At 40.1% G+C, this 10,261-nt stretch overlaps 1 protein-coding gene across 2 annotated transcripts; it reads right to left on the bottom strand.

The window, feature by feature from the left end:
• Positions 1–316: 316 nt before the first annotated feature.
• On the bottom strand, positions 317–4,660 carry LOC110786803 (uncharacterized). 2 transcript variants are annotated; one of them, XM_021991384.2, is made up of 4 exons: positions 4,193–4,660; positions 1,685–3,893; positions 1,249–1,597; positions 317–1,156 (listed from the first exon to the last, which is right to left on the bottom strand). In XM_021991384.2, exons 2-4 carry the CDS (start codon positions 3,890–3,892, stop codon positions 507–509), a joined length of 3,207 nt encoding a protein of 1,068 aa, XP_021847076.2. In that variant the 5' UTR covers position 3,893; positions 4,193–4,660; the 3' UTR covers positions 317–506. The 2 variants fall into 2 exon arrangements, with proteins under 2 accessions (XP_021847076.2, XP_056685314.1); XM_056829336.1 differs by lacking the exon at positions 4,193–4,660 and having other exon boundaries at positions 1,685–4,127.
• Positions 4,661–10,261: the final 5,601 nt, after the last annotated feature.

Below are 10,261 nucleotides of genomic sequence, written 5' to 3'. Positions count from 1 at the left end.
CCATGTTTAGCCCTCTATTTCCTAAATAGCCATGAGTTCTAATTCAAAAACCGGATCCTCTTCCATCCCAAGTTTGTCATACCTAAGAGTTCCAAATAAAAACTGCAATTGTGGGAGAAGATTTGCAATTAGGAGCTCGGAAACGGCTAAAAATCCGCAAAAGCTTTACTACAAGTGTGATTCTTGTGATAATTTCAAGTGGTGCAAAGGTTTTGTTGAGCAGACATTTGATGAAGCTCAAAGCAAGGGAAACAGAGCTGATGAAAACAGGGGAATGCAAGAAGAAAACAGGGGAATGCAAGAAGAACATCACTTGTTTAAGCATATGAGCTTTACAAAAACTGATTTCTAAGTGGACAAATGCCACTGAAACTGCACAAAAACATCTTGTCTAAGCAATTGTGTTCTTTCCAAAAAGTGATACTAATTGTAAATTGCCTAAGCTATTTTAACTTTGTGCACCTACAATTCACCAAAAACTGACTAACTTTTAACTTTGTGCATGGTTAAGTTGCTGTGTTTGCTCTTTTCCTCCCCCTTGAACCCCCTTGTGATGTACTTGCTCCTGCTGCTGCTGAAGTGCTTGGTCCAGTGCTTGGTCCTCCATTCTTACATGTCCTTGAGTTATGACCAAACTCCCTGCACTTTCCACATTTCACATTGCTGTTTCTCTTCCCCTTCCTGGGTTCATTTGGTCCTCTCTTTCTCTTCTTAGCAGGTCTGCCAGCTTGTCTTTTGATGACTGGAGGCTGAATGGTAGGGAGAGAAAAGTTAGGCCACTGTGTTGGGTCTGACATGGGGTGAATGTGGTCTGCATATGTAAGCTTGTATGCAGCAGACTTGAAGAATGGGGAGACAAAATCAATGGGGTTCAGCCTTTGGTCATAAATCACCCTGAGTGCATGCTTGCAGGGGATTCCAGAAATTTGCCACTTCCCACACCCACAGCTTCTAGTTGATAACCTGATGGGGAAGTTCACATGTGCATCTCTGACCTCAAATTCCCCCCCACCACAGGCTGTAGCATAGCAGAACCTAGACTCTCCTGTTCTTTCATCCACCTCTTTCTTGGCATACTCAGTCAACTGACCATCCTCCATATCAATTGCCATGTCAAATCTTGCCCCAACCCTCTCCATACACCACTTTCTGATTGCTGTACAACAACACAACAACATACAACATTATACACAGAACATCACAAACATCACAAAATAAAGGAACAGAACATGAAGTGGTGAGCTATACCTTCCAACAATGAGAATACAGGCATGTCTCTGTATGGTTTTGTGCATGCATTGAATGACTCCACAAAGTTTGTTGTGTTGTGATCACAACAAACAGCAGGGTCAAACATATGCCTGGACCACTGCTCCTGGCATGTGTCCAAGTATGCAGCAGCATTTGGATCATGAGCAGTGATCTTCTCTAATGCTTTACCATACACATACTCATTGTGTGCATTTGCAGCTATCCAAAACAGTTTGAAGAAAGCAGATCCACTAAATCCATTGTTTTTGCAATTCATGTACAAGTGTTGGCAGCAAACTCTCCTAGTAGCTCTAGGAAAAGTATCTCTCACTGCCAAGTCAACTCCCTACACAGGATATGTTCATTTTAGGCCAATCATATCTGTTGCAATATTATAAAATTGAAACAAAAAAGGAGCAAAATAAACATATACCTTCATCCTGTCACTGATGAAGGTCCAATCATCTTTGTTGCAACCCTCTTGCTCAAACATCTGCCTCAAGCATCTCATGAAATGTGTCCAACTATCACAGCTCTCAGTGTCCACTATCCCATAAGCCAGAACAAATATTTCATTGTTCCCATCAATGCCAACAGCTGTGAGTAGGATTCCCTTGTAAAACCCACTTAGATGAGCCCCATCTATTCCAATTATAGGCCTGCACCCCCTCAAAAACCCCTTGACTTGAGCAGCAAAGGAGAAGAAACAAGCTCTGAACTTGGGGTTCACATCCCCACTTGTAGCACCCCATGAAATCAGTGCATAACTTCCTGGGTTTGTCTGTTTAATCATCTCAGCATACCTAGGAAGCAACTCATAAGCCTCAGCCCAACCACCATGTATCTTCTCTACTGCCATACTCCTTACTTTGTACAACAATCTCTTTTTAACCCTCAATTGAAATGTCTCCTGTGCATACCTTCTCAATGTCTCAACAGGAATTTCAGTGTTGGCCTCAATTAGACTCATCATGTTCTTACATAGCCACTCAGAGGTCACCACAGGGTTCTCCTCCAATCTCCCACAAGTTTTGTGGCACCCACTGATCCCCTTAATAGCCCAACTGACACTGTCAAACATCTTACTTGCATGTATCCTCCAGTCACAAGTTTCTATTGCACACACTGCAGTGTACCTCTTACTGTCAGCCCTCTCAACACTTAGTCCAAACCCCTCTTGTATGCAAAAACTCCTCAAAACATCTAGGAAAGTGGACTTGTCTGGAAAGATCAACCAAGGTTCTAATTTGATGGACCCATATGGTTGATGAGTCCATATCTTTCCATTCTTGTAGGCCTTATCCATCTTACTAGAACCATCCAAACATTCCTCAAACAATAAGTCAGGCACATCATCTGTTATTACCTCAGCCTCCACATCAGAGTCAACCCAATCATCAAGTTTATCCTCCTCTAGTTCATTGTCTGGTTCAGATTCCTCCCAATCTGAATCCTCACTCTCCTCTTCTGAACCTATATCCTCAATATCAGTGAACACCCTTGCACTCTTTGACCTCCCTGTACCCTTCCTACCTATGCCCTTCCCTTTGGATACCCAAGTTCCAGCTTTCTTGGCAGTCACTTTGTTCACCCTGAACCCTGTAGGTCTAGTTCTGGCCCCCTTCCTTTTAACAGCTTCAGACTGATTCTGTGTTGGTGTTGAATGGGGTGGCTGATCATTTTGGGTGTTCTGTGGTGGTGGGGAATGGGGTGGTTGATCATTTTGGGTGTTCTGTGGTGGTGGGGAATGGGTGGGGTGTGTTTGTGGTGATGGGTTGGGTTGCTGTGGTGGTGGGATGGGCTGCTGTGTTGTTGGGGTGGGTTGCTGTGCTGGTGGGATTGATTGTTCTGGAGTTGGGGTGGGTTGCTGTGGTGTTGAGGTGGGCTTTTTTGTTGTTGGGGTGGGTTTTTTTGCCTTTGGTGTGGCCTGTTTTTGAGTTGGGGTGGGTCTCCTCTTAGGGGTCAGTTTCTTGGCTTTAGGAACCTTAGGAGCTTTTGGAGTAGTTGGCTTGACTTTGGCCTTTTGTTTTGGTTTAGGAGAAGTAGGTTTTTTGGAGGGTGAAGATTCTTGTGTGGGTTGTGGTTGAGAGGCTCCTGGAAACACCTCATCAGCACCATCCTTGCTTATAATCCTCACATACTCAGTGCTTAAGTCCTCACAATCAACCACAGGCACCTCCACAGCTATTGTGTACTCCATTTGTTCTTGAAGTTCCCTTAAAATGTCCTCTCTCTCCTGTTTTTTCCTCATTTCCTCTTCCTCCTTTCTTTGAGCCCTAAGAAGTTCATCTTGTCTCTCTTTGAGCTTTCTCTCACTCTCCTTCCTATGATGCTCAATTGTGGCAACAGCATTTCTAAACACCACTCCTGGTTTGTCTGTACCCTCAACCCATATTTCAGCAGTGTCCTTACCCCAATTCCATCCCCACATTAGCTTCATTGTCTTATCATCTACCAACTCAACTCTACCACAGGGAGACTCAATAAACAGGGCAAATGTACTAGGTAAAAACACATCCTGCCTAACAGATTCCTCAAAAATATCCAAAAACAACCTCAAAAGACGATACTTTTCCATGTCTGTAACTCTCACATCAAAGCTATGTGATCCATGATGCAATAACAACCACATTGCAGTCATCCTAAAGGGAAAATTTAAGGAAAAAAAACATGAATTTCGATTCAACCAACAACAATTCATCAATAAACAACCACAATCATGATCACAATGAAATTCAACAGGTCACAATCACAACTTACAACTAACCAAACAATTATTCACAACAAATCCAAGGAATAACTAACTTCTAACCAATCAATTAATCTCAACTGACAATTTCAAAAAATCACTGACAATTTCGCAAAACCCTAACCCTAATCAATTTCGCGAAAAAAATTGTACTTTACAAGCAAAATACATCAACGAAGAAGGAATTATTACCTTGAAGTAGATAATCCAACTAGGAAAAGGGCCCTTGTTCGTCCACTGCACCCGAAGCTCTAAATCGCCTCCAAGTTGCCCCCTTTTTGTCGCGAATTCACCAAACGAACACCCACGAACTTGCCAAAAGAGAACGCAACAAATTTCACTAAATTCTTGAAGATCTACCCAGAATTTTGTCAGTTACAGTAGAATTGATGAGGGTTGAAGAACAGGGGAAAGGAGAGAGAAAGAAGAGAAGTTGAGAAGTTTTTTTTTTTCTTGGAATTTCAGTCACAATTGTTACCTAAATCGCGCCAAACAACAATTAAGGGCAAATTGGTAAAACGTCACTAACGGCAAGCTAACGTCCGTTAAATCCAGGAGCATTTAATGAACAGTACTGAACTTTAGGGGTATTTTATGAATTTTGAAACGCGCAGGTGTATTTGGTGCATTATTGCAAACCTCAGGGGCATTTCATGAAAAAACCGTAAATTAAATGAATCATACGGCTCTAGTTGCTCGAGGCCTCACGCTTCATTAAGGGCAGTATCGTAAATAGTGCAACTTTTATGCACAACCAAGTCAATAACACCCAACTTGGCCGAACTCCCACAATCTACCCATGTGAGTCTAGAGCTGTCAAAAACTGACCCGATCCGAGAAACCGACCTGAACCGACCTGTATTTTTAAGGATCCGGACCCGACCCGATACCCGAAATTTTGTTAAAATAGAAAACTCGTAACCCGACCGTATCCAACCCGTTAAAACCGACGATCGATTTCGACCCGTTAATGCATGACCCGGACCCGAACCTGATACCCGATCGAAATATAACCGATAACAAAACTGAGTCAGCTTACCCGACTGAAAAATGACCTGAACCGATTCAACACCCGACCCGATGTCAACCCGAAACCGATTATAACCCGATGAAACCTGTTATTGACTACATTCGTGACAACCCGTTACATGAATTTACGCGACCTGTTGACAACCCGATTTGTCATTAACCTAACTAAATAATAACTTAAATCAAGTTAATATTATTTTTTATAATTACCTAATTGGCTAATTTATAACAAGTGAAAAGTGTTAAACCAAATTTAACCAAATTTATGAAGTTAGTTATAAGGTTTAAACTTGACCAATCTTGATAGTTATCGTACCAAGTCTTAACCTGTGTCTGATTGTGAACCCGACCTGAATTTTAACGGTCCTGGTAATTATCCGATCCGAACTTGACCCGACTCGTTAAGACCCGAACCCGTAATTGTACCCGACTAGAAAAGGACCCGACCCGAACCCGAACCCAACCCAACCTATACTGAAATGAAAAAATAACCCGGCATGACCCGATAAATTTTCAACCTGACCGAACCCAACCTAAACCCGACCTGCACCCGGTGATAAAATGACCCGACACGACCCGACCAGATCATGACCCGAGACCCGAGATGATCAGACCCGGACCCGACTCGAGTAACCGTTTTGACAGCTCTATGTGAGTCCCTTATTTCTTTCTCCCTCTTCTCCCCCCTCACAGTCTTTCTCTCTCCTCCTTTAATTTCCCACTATTTTACATTAGATATTTGGATCATTATTTTCTCTCACATAAACTGAGGTGTGATAGACCGCTGGTGACCAACGACTTTTTAAGCTATACCCACCCCAAAAAAAAAGTAAAAGAAAAGAAATTGGAAAAGGGTGGGCCACACTTAAATGAATGGGTAAAAGTGTTGTTGACTTGCTATATACTTTCATCATTTGTATTAGTACTGTCATTTTTGTATAAATACAGTCATTGTTGCATTAAAACCTGTCATAACCACCCAAAAAGAATGAAATTAAATGAGATATAAATAGTACAGGGACCACTTAAATAAATTAGTAAAAGCATTGCCATATAAATACTGTCATTGTCGTATTAAATACTGTCATTATTGCCGATATTTTTGTACTTTGTTTGACTTTTCAACCTATTATGCAAAATTACCATTTTCCCCTTGGGTATGAGTCAAAAGTCCGCCGGTCACCAGCGGTGTATCACCCTTCAAATAAACCCAATGCCATCGTTCTATTTTAGTTAGTATTGAACAACATCGAAAAGAATCCCTCACTTTCCCCCCTCTCTCCTTCATTTTTACATGTCATGCTCATCTCACACCAAAAACCAAAGAAATCAATTTGTAAACTAGACTTGATGTTATAGTCAATCTACTGGTTGATTAATAATTATTGGGTATAATATTTTGGGTTATCTGTTAGGAAACATATTTTCCAATGTTTTCAATTGAATCTGGGTTTTTTAATAAAAAGGAAAAAAAAATAATCATTTGAGTTCTATAATTGCATGTGCAAATGAGAAGGAGGGTGATGTCTTCCGTGAATGCATGAAGAGTCGAAGAAAATGGAGCTCAAGACATTTAGAGGAAATGAGTAAATTTGATTTTGGTCATTTGCACAAATGAGTAATTTTTTTTTGCTCATTTGCGTAAATGAGCAAATTGTTGTTTTTGCTCAAACGTACTAAATGAGCAATTTCGCCCAACATTCATTTTATTCCCTTTTCCTAAGTACCATCAAACACGATGGAAGAAAAGCTTCAACATCATCCTGACCATGGCAACAAAAATCAAGAATTAAATAGCTCAGATATGTTATTAAATCAAATTAATTGAATCTGCAGGTGAGGTTGTTGGGATTTAATGTTAATCTAATTAACAAAGCGATATATATCCCAAAGGCGGATATATAAATGGGAATAAAATAAGTTTGCGTCCAACGATCTGATTTTTGTTTTGGGCCAGTTTTTTCAGTCCGGTCCAAACATAATCTGTCAGCTTAAATTTTTGAAGTTCCGGTCTTCAGTCCGGTCCTGGTTTAGACCAATAAACACCCCCAAATCCAAATTACTATCAATATCAAATGATTTATTTCCAAAGAAGCTCATTTCGAATCTCATAAACCACCTTCATTAGGCTTTAGATAGTGTATTTAGGATACACTTAATACATAATTAGGATTCTTTGTGCAACTTATTTTGAGTGATGTTTTATAAAATAAGTTCAAATAACATAAGTTTATGTAAGCTCAAACAAAAGAAGTTAAGATACTGCTTATCCTACATATCATTGACTCATTGACCTAATGTCAATTTAATTATGGTTAATTCTATAAAGTGATTGTTGGACATTAGCTTTGAAAGTTTATTAGACCAGTCAAAGTTTTAAAAGTTAAAAGGACCATAAGTGATTAATTAGTGACACTAGATGGAAAATGACACTTATGATATCAATCTTAGACGCCACGGTTTATTGAATATGGGGTTGTGATATTCAATTTGGACGGTGAGCATCTATCTTATAAGGTATAATTAAAACTATTTTTTTTCACCACATGTACTTACTCCCTTCGTCCCACAATATTCGAAATTCTTATAAAGTCTTTCTAGATTACTTATAACATATTTAAAAATTAAAAATTTTATTTACTCCGTATATTATATCAATTTCTCACTTACCGAATACCCACCTACATCCCTACTCCCTAAAAAAATATTAAAAAATTACACTACCTCAACTCCCATCCGAGGAATTATCTTTGCATATCTGATATGTGCTTGCAAATGCATATCATAGAAAAAGACAAAATAGAAAAAAGACAAAAAAGAAATTAAATGGTACTTTTGTTTTAACAGAATGATACTTTTTTTAACAGGAATAGTACTTCATTTTTCTCTATTTTTTCGTTTTGTTGGCTGATATGTGTTTGCAACACATATCAGTTAACTGCTTCGCCGCTCCCAAGCCCACCCTCCTACCCCTTTAAAAGTTTAACACACATTTCACTACCTTTTTAAAAAAAAAAAAATCCACTATCAACTAACATCTACTTAAATAATGAGATTGATGGACAGCTCAATTGGTTAGAGCTTCCTCCCGGTTCCAGGTGATCTTGAGATCGATTGTGGCTCATTCGCACAAAAAAAAATCATCTTATTAAATAATAAATCAATTACAATAACTTAAACTTCGTGCCGGCCAAACCTTTTCGAGTGTTCTGGGACGGGGCGGGGGGGCCGGGAGTAGTCGATAGTAGGTATAAGTAAATAGGCAGATAGATATTCTATACTCCCCCTGTTCCGGAATACTTGCACCGCTTTCCTTATAAAGCCGTCCCTGATTACTTGCACCGTTTCTATAAATGGTAAACTTTTATTAATATTATCAACTACTCCCTTCACATTTTATTTTTTGGTCCCATTACCCCCTTTAAAAGTTCACACATACGCTCTATCTATATTAAAAAAAATATCCCACTATAAACTACCATTTATTTAATAATAAATCAATTACTTTGTATTAAATTTTGGAGGAAGTACAAATACATATCAAATATGTATGGGGAAATACATGTCAGAACAAAAGACAAAATAGGAAAAAGGATAAAAAAATAAATTAAATGGTACTTTTCCAATCACAAATAGTACTTTTTTTTACAGAATGGTACTTTTTTTTACATGAATGGTACTTTCTTTTTTGTCTTTTAGCTATTTGTCTTTTAGTTGATATGTGTGTTTCCACGCATATCAGATATGCGAAAAAACGAACCCTAAATTTTGTGCCGATCAAACCGGTTCAAGTATTCTGGGAGGGAGAGAGTAATTTACAAACACTTTAGGCACCACACTAAAATCACAAATATCACTTTTGAAGTATGTATGCTGGAATATACATAAAGCGTGCTTCACATTTAAAGTGTTCCGGCGACGGACTCGGAATAGGAAAGGGATGACTGACTCCCGACTGAGGTTGCTGACTGGATCCTGCACAGTGAAACCGTTAACTAGCCTCGGGGGTGATCCGAGAATTACCCCTCCGATGCTTAAGTCAGATTATGCTGGTAGCTCTGTAATAAATGCTTATAAGAATGATTGGGCTGGAATTGCGTACCTTTGGCATTGATGGGGGTCCGTATATATAGACGGGTTATTTGTACGGAGGACCCAGGTTATTACCCGTTGGTTCCGGATCCTCCCTTTCGGCTCTGATAGGCAGATGATGTCAAAGAACTGCCGACTGGGTTTGTAAACCCTGGATGCCGACTGCACCTTTGGTGCTTCTTGTGAGTATATGTCTATCATACAGCTGTTTATGGGTTGTCCTACCGGCATACCGGTAGGGCTACCCGTACAACTAGCCCCCTCAGAGTGACTACAGCTGGCTTTTACGGTCTGTAGTTGCTCTGATAAAAAGAAAAAAGCGAAAGCTGGGGGTAAGCCCCCTATACAACTAGCCCCCTTGGGGACGATCAACACCCCATGGGTGTGATTGTTCTGTAGATGGCTGTTTTACAGTGCGGTTTTTAGCTCAATACTTGTTCTGATGTCACGACTAGCCCCCATTAGGACAAGGATTGATCGCTTTAAGTGGATAGTTTTCTGTATGCCGGCTGCCCATGTTTGTGTTTGATTCTCTTGGCTGACTGTTATCCTTGATTTCTTTGAATGACTAGCCCCCTTGAGTTTCTAGGCTGACTAGCCCCCTTGACTTTTTAGGCTGACTAGCCCCCTTGACTTTTTAGGCTGACTAGCCCCCTTGACTTTTTTAGGCTGACTAGCCCCCTTGAATTTTTAGGCTGACTAGCCCCCTTGACTGACACGTGGCGACGGTTCATTTTTCTTTATACGCGTGGCGGGAGATTTGAAAAGTGTTTTGGACACGTGTCGGCCATCCGACAAGTGTGGGGAGTTGTGATATTTTCAACCGCCCAGATCTGCTTACTGTCGTTTCAACTTCCTTTCGTTCCTTTAAGTAACCGTTTCTTCTTTTCTCTTCATTTCCGCTCTTTCTCATTTTCCTTTGCAAACTTTCTCGCGCTGCCAATTTGCTCTCTTTCTCTCTCTTGTTTTTCTTCCTAATTTGTGTCCGTCTCTTCCTGCCGTACTTTTCCGTTGGGGTTTGGTTGTTTCTCTTGGTAAGTTTCGAACTTGGTCTGGTTTTTTAGGTTGTCCGTTGTTTTATTAGGGTTTGGCTGTCTGACTTTCTCGTGTTGTTCTTTCAGTTGGGTTGTTTGAGGGACC

This window comes from Spinacia oleracea, chromosome 5, assembly GCF_020520425.1.
Source record: "Spinacia oleracea cultivar Varoflay chromosome 5, BTI_SOV_V1, whole genome shotgun sequence".
In the NCBI taxonomy this organism is placed as follows: domain Eukaryota; kingdom Viridiplantae; phylum Streptophyta; class Magnoliopsida; order Caryophyllales; family Amaranthaceae; genus Spinacia; species Spinacia oleracea.
This window is presented reverse-complemented; position numbering and strand designations above follow the sequence as displayed.

Bases quoted from the DNA above. Each gene is read 5' to 3' on its own strand.
- LOC110786803 (XM_056829336.1), bottom strand. From the start codon at position 3,952: ATGAATTGTTGTTGGTTGAATCGAAATTCATGTTTTTTTTCCTTAAAT. The intron at 1,598-1,684 runs GTATATGTTTAT...TATCCTGTGTAG, and splicing joins TCATCAGTGACAGGATGAAG to GGAGTTGACTTGGCAGTGAG. The intron at 1,157-1,248 runs GTATAGCTCACC...GTTGTTGTACAG, and splicing joins TGTATTCTCATTGTTGGAAG to CAATCAGAAAGTGGTGTATG.